General features: G+C 61.0%; 1 protein-coding gene across 1 annotated transcript in view; it reads left to right on the top strand.

Annotated features, from left to right (window-relative positions):
• Window positions 1-456: 456 nt before the first annotated feature.
• WNT5A (Wnt family member 5A) overlaps window positions 457-2,205 on the top strand; it is a 13,591-nt gene continuing 11,842 nt past the window's right edge. The window contains exon 1 of the mRNA XM_027884807.1: window positions 457-909. Within this exon, the coding sequence (XP_027740608.1) occupies window positions 904-909 (6 nt within the window). The 5' untranslated portion in view covers window positions 457-903. The remainder of the gene's footprint in view (window positions 910-2,205) is intronic.

Here is a 2,205-nt window from a genome sequence, read left to right on the forward strand (position 1 = left end):
CCCAGCTCTTCTCCCGCGTATCCCGCTCCCCGGCGCTGGGCGCCTCTGGCACCGATGGATTGGGGGAGCCGCAGCTCCTGAAGCCCAGACTGCTCCCCTCCCCCTGCCCCTGTTCGCCTTGCAGGATCGGTCGCCCTGTAAGACAGACACACGCGTGCACAGCCCCCCTCCCCCTTCCCGCTTGTGCAGAAACTTCTTTTTCTGTTGGGCTTTTTCTTCTCAGTGTAAAATGGAGGGAGCCGGCCCCGGGATGGCTCTGCAGCCGCGGACCCCCGGCTCCGCACCGCCCAGCCTTTAAGCAAGTGAAGGGGGGCAGGCAGGGGGAGCCCTGCACTCGCTCGACTCCACTCGTCCCCCTCGCCCGGGCCGGTCCGAGCTGCGGAGGGGGCGGTCGGCGGCCCGAGCGCCGGCGGAGCCGGGTGGGAGCGCGGGGAGCCCCGCGGCGGCACCACCTGGGCTGGTGGGACGGATCGTCGCCCGCGGCGCTTTCGCTGCCGCTTGTGAAGATTTTTATTTGCTTCCGCACAATCACGCCCACGGGCGCTGTGTGCGTGTGTGTTGGGTTGGCTTTTTTGAGGGGCTTTTTTTTTTTTGGCTTTTTTTTTTTTTTTTTTTACCTCCTTCTTCTGCTGGTGGAAAGCCCTAATTACTGCGATTGCTGATGGACCTTGGAAAGAAGGCTGCACTGGTGCCCCGCTCCGCAGTCGGACACGCTCAGCTTGCGCCGGACAGGGCGGCCGCTCGCCCGCCGCCCCCCGCCACCTCCGCGGGCCCCCGCGCTCCCCCGGCCGAGGCTCGGGACGATACCGCCCGGCTCCTGCGAGCCAGGATTTTACTTTCACGTCGCCGTTTCTCCTGCTCCGCTTGGATTACTTGGCTGCTCCCGCTCGGTGATCCCGCGCGATGGAGGTGAGTCCGCGCGGGACGCGGGGGCTCCGCGCCTCGGGGGCCGCGGGCGCGCAGGGTGGGCTGCGCCTCGGCAGGGCGCGGGGCCCCGGCGCGGGGCGGCCTCTCCTCCCCTCCCCGGCTACCGCCGGGCGCTCCCACCTCTCCGTTCTCACCCACCGCGGAGAACGCTGTTCCCCACTTGGGAAAAGCTCCCATATTTTCTGCTTTTTCCTTCTCCTTTTAAATTTCCCCCCGAAGAGAGGCTGCCTGCCGCCGGGACACTTGCGGGGCTCGCTCTGCCCGCCGCATCTTTCTGGCAGCGGCTCCTAACGCGAGTTTAAAGACATCTTTCCAAACTTCCCAAACTTTCCCGAGGAGGATGGCTATGGAGGAGCCCAACGTCGGCGCTAATGGTGGCCTGTACCTTTAAGGAGAGCTGGCTGGGGGCCAGCGGAGGACCCGGAGTCAGCCCCCCCCCCCTTTAATTTTATTCTCAGTTTCTGGAGATTATCACTCTGCATCTGCAGCGGGTCCCGCCTGGGTCAGCGCGGAGGAGCGCGACTCCTCAGGGTCCCCTTGGCGCTGCGAGGACTCCATGTTGGAAAGGCTGTTGGCTTTTTGTTGTTTGTTTGTTTTTAATTGTCAATTGTATGGTAAATGGGCTGCGCTCGGAGGGTCACGGGGAGTTCAGCGGGGCCAAGGAGCGAGGCTATCCCCGGGCGCCGAGGGAAGGACACTGTGTGCCTTCACCCCCGGGAAAACACCCCCTCTGCGCCTCCGGTGGGGAAAGCTGGGCCGGGACCCGACCCAGTGCCTTTCCCTGCAAACGTGAGACCTGGTCTTGCCCCTGCAAATGGCTGTGAAGCCGCAGCGGGGAGCAGGGGGCGGCCGGGGGGGTTCCCGCGGAGCCGCTGCACCTCCCGCGGTTTACAGCCCCCCGGAGCCGGGCTCTGGATGCCGCCTGCCCGCTGGTAGTGCTCCTAGAAAACCAGATGCCTTCGCAGGCTTTCCAGACACCCCGTGTAAAACAGGATCAGAGGCGATCCCGCGGTGCAGGATCTGTAAAAGCCTCTCTTTTCATCTCGGCAAGGAGCGCGGGCTCCGCATGGGGTGCGTTAAATACCAAAACCCAATCTCCCCGGCCCTACAAAGTTGAACTCCGATCTCCATCGCTCCGTGCTGCTGGGCAGTCTGCCTTTTTTTTTTTTTTTTTTTTTTTTTTTTTTTTTTTTTTTTTTTTTTTTTTTTTTTTTTTTTTTTTTTTTTTTTTTTTTTTTTTTTTTTTTTTTTTTTTTTTTTTTTTTTTTTTTTTTTTTT

This window comes from Empidonax traillii, unplaced genomic scaffold (assembly GCF_003031625.1).
Source record: "Empidonax traillii isolate 1590-97213 ecotype Southwest subspecies unplaced genomic scaffold, ASM303162v1 scaffold155:size2260171, whole genome shotgun sequence".
Taxonomy (NCBI): domain Eukaryota; kingdom Metazoa; phylum Chordata; class Aves; order Passeriformes; family Tyrannidae; genus Empidonax; species Empidonax traillii.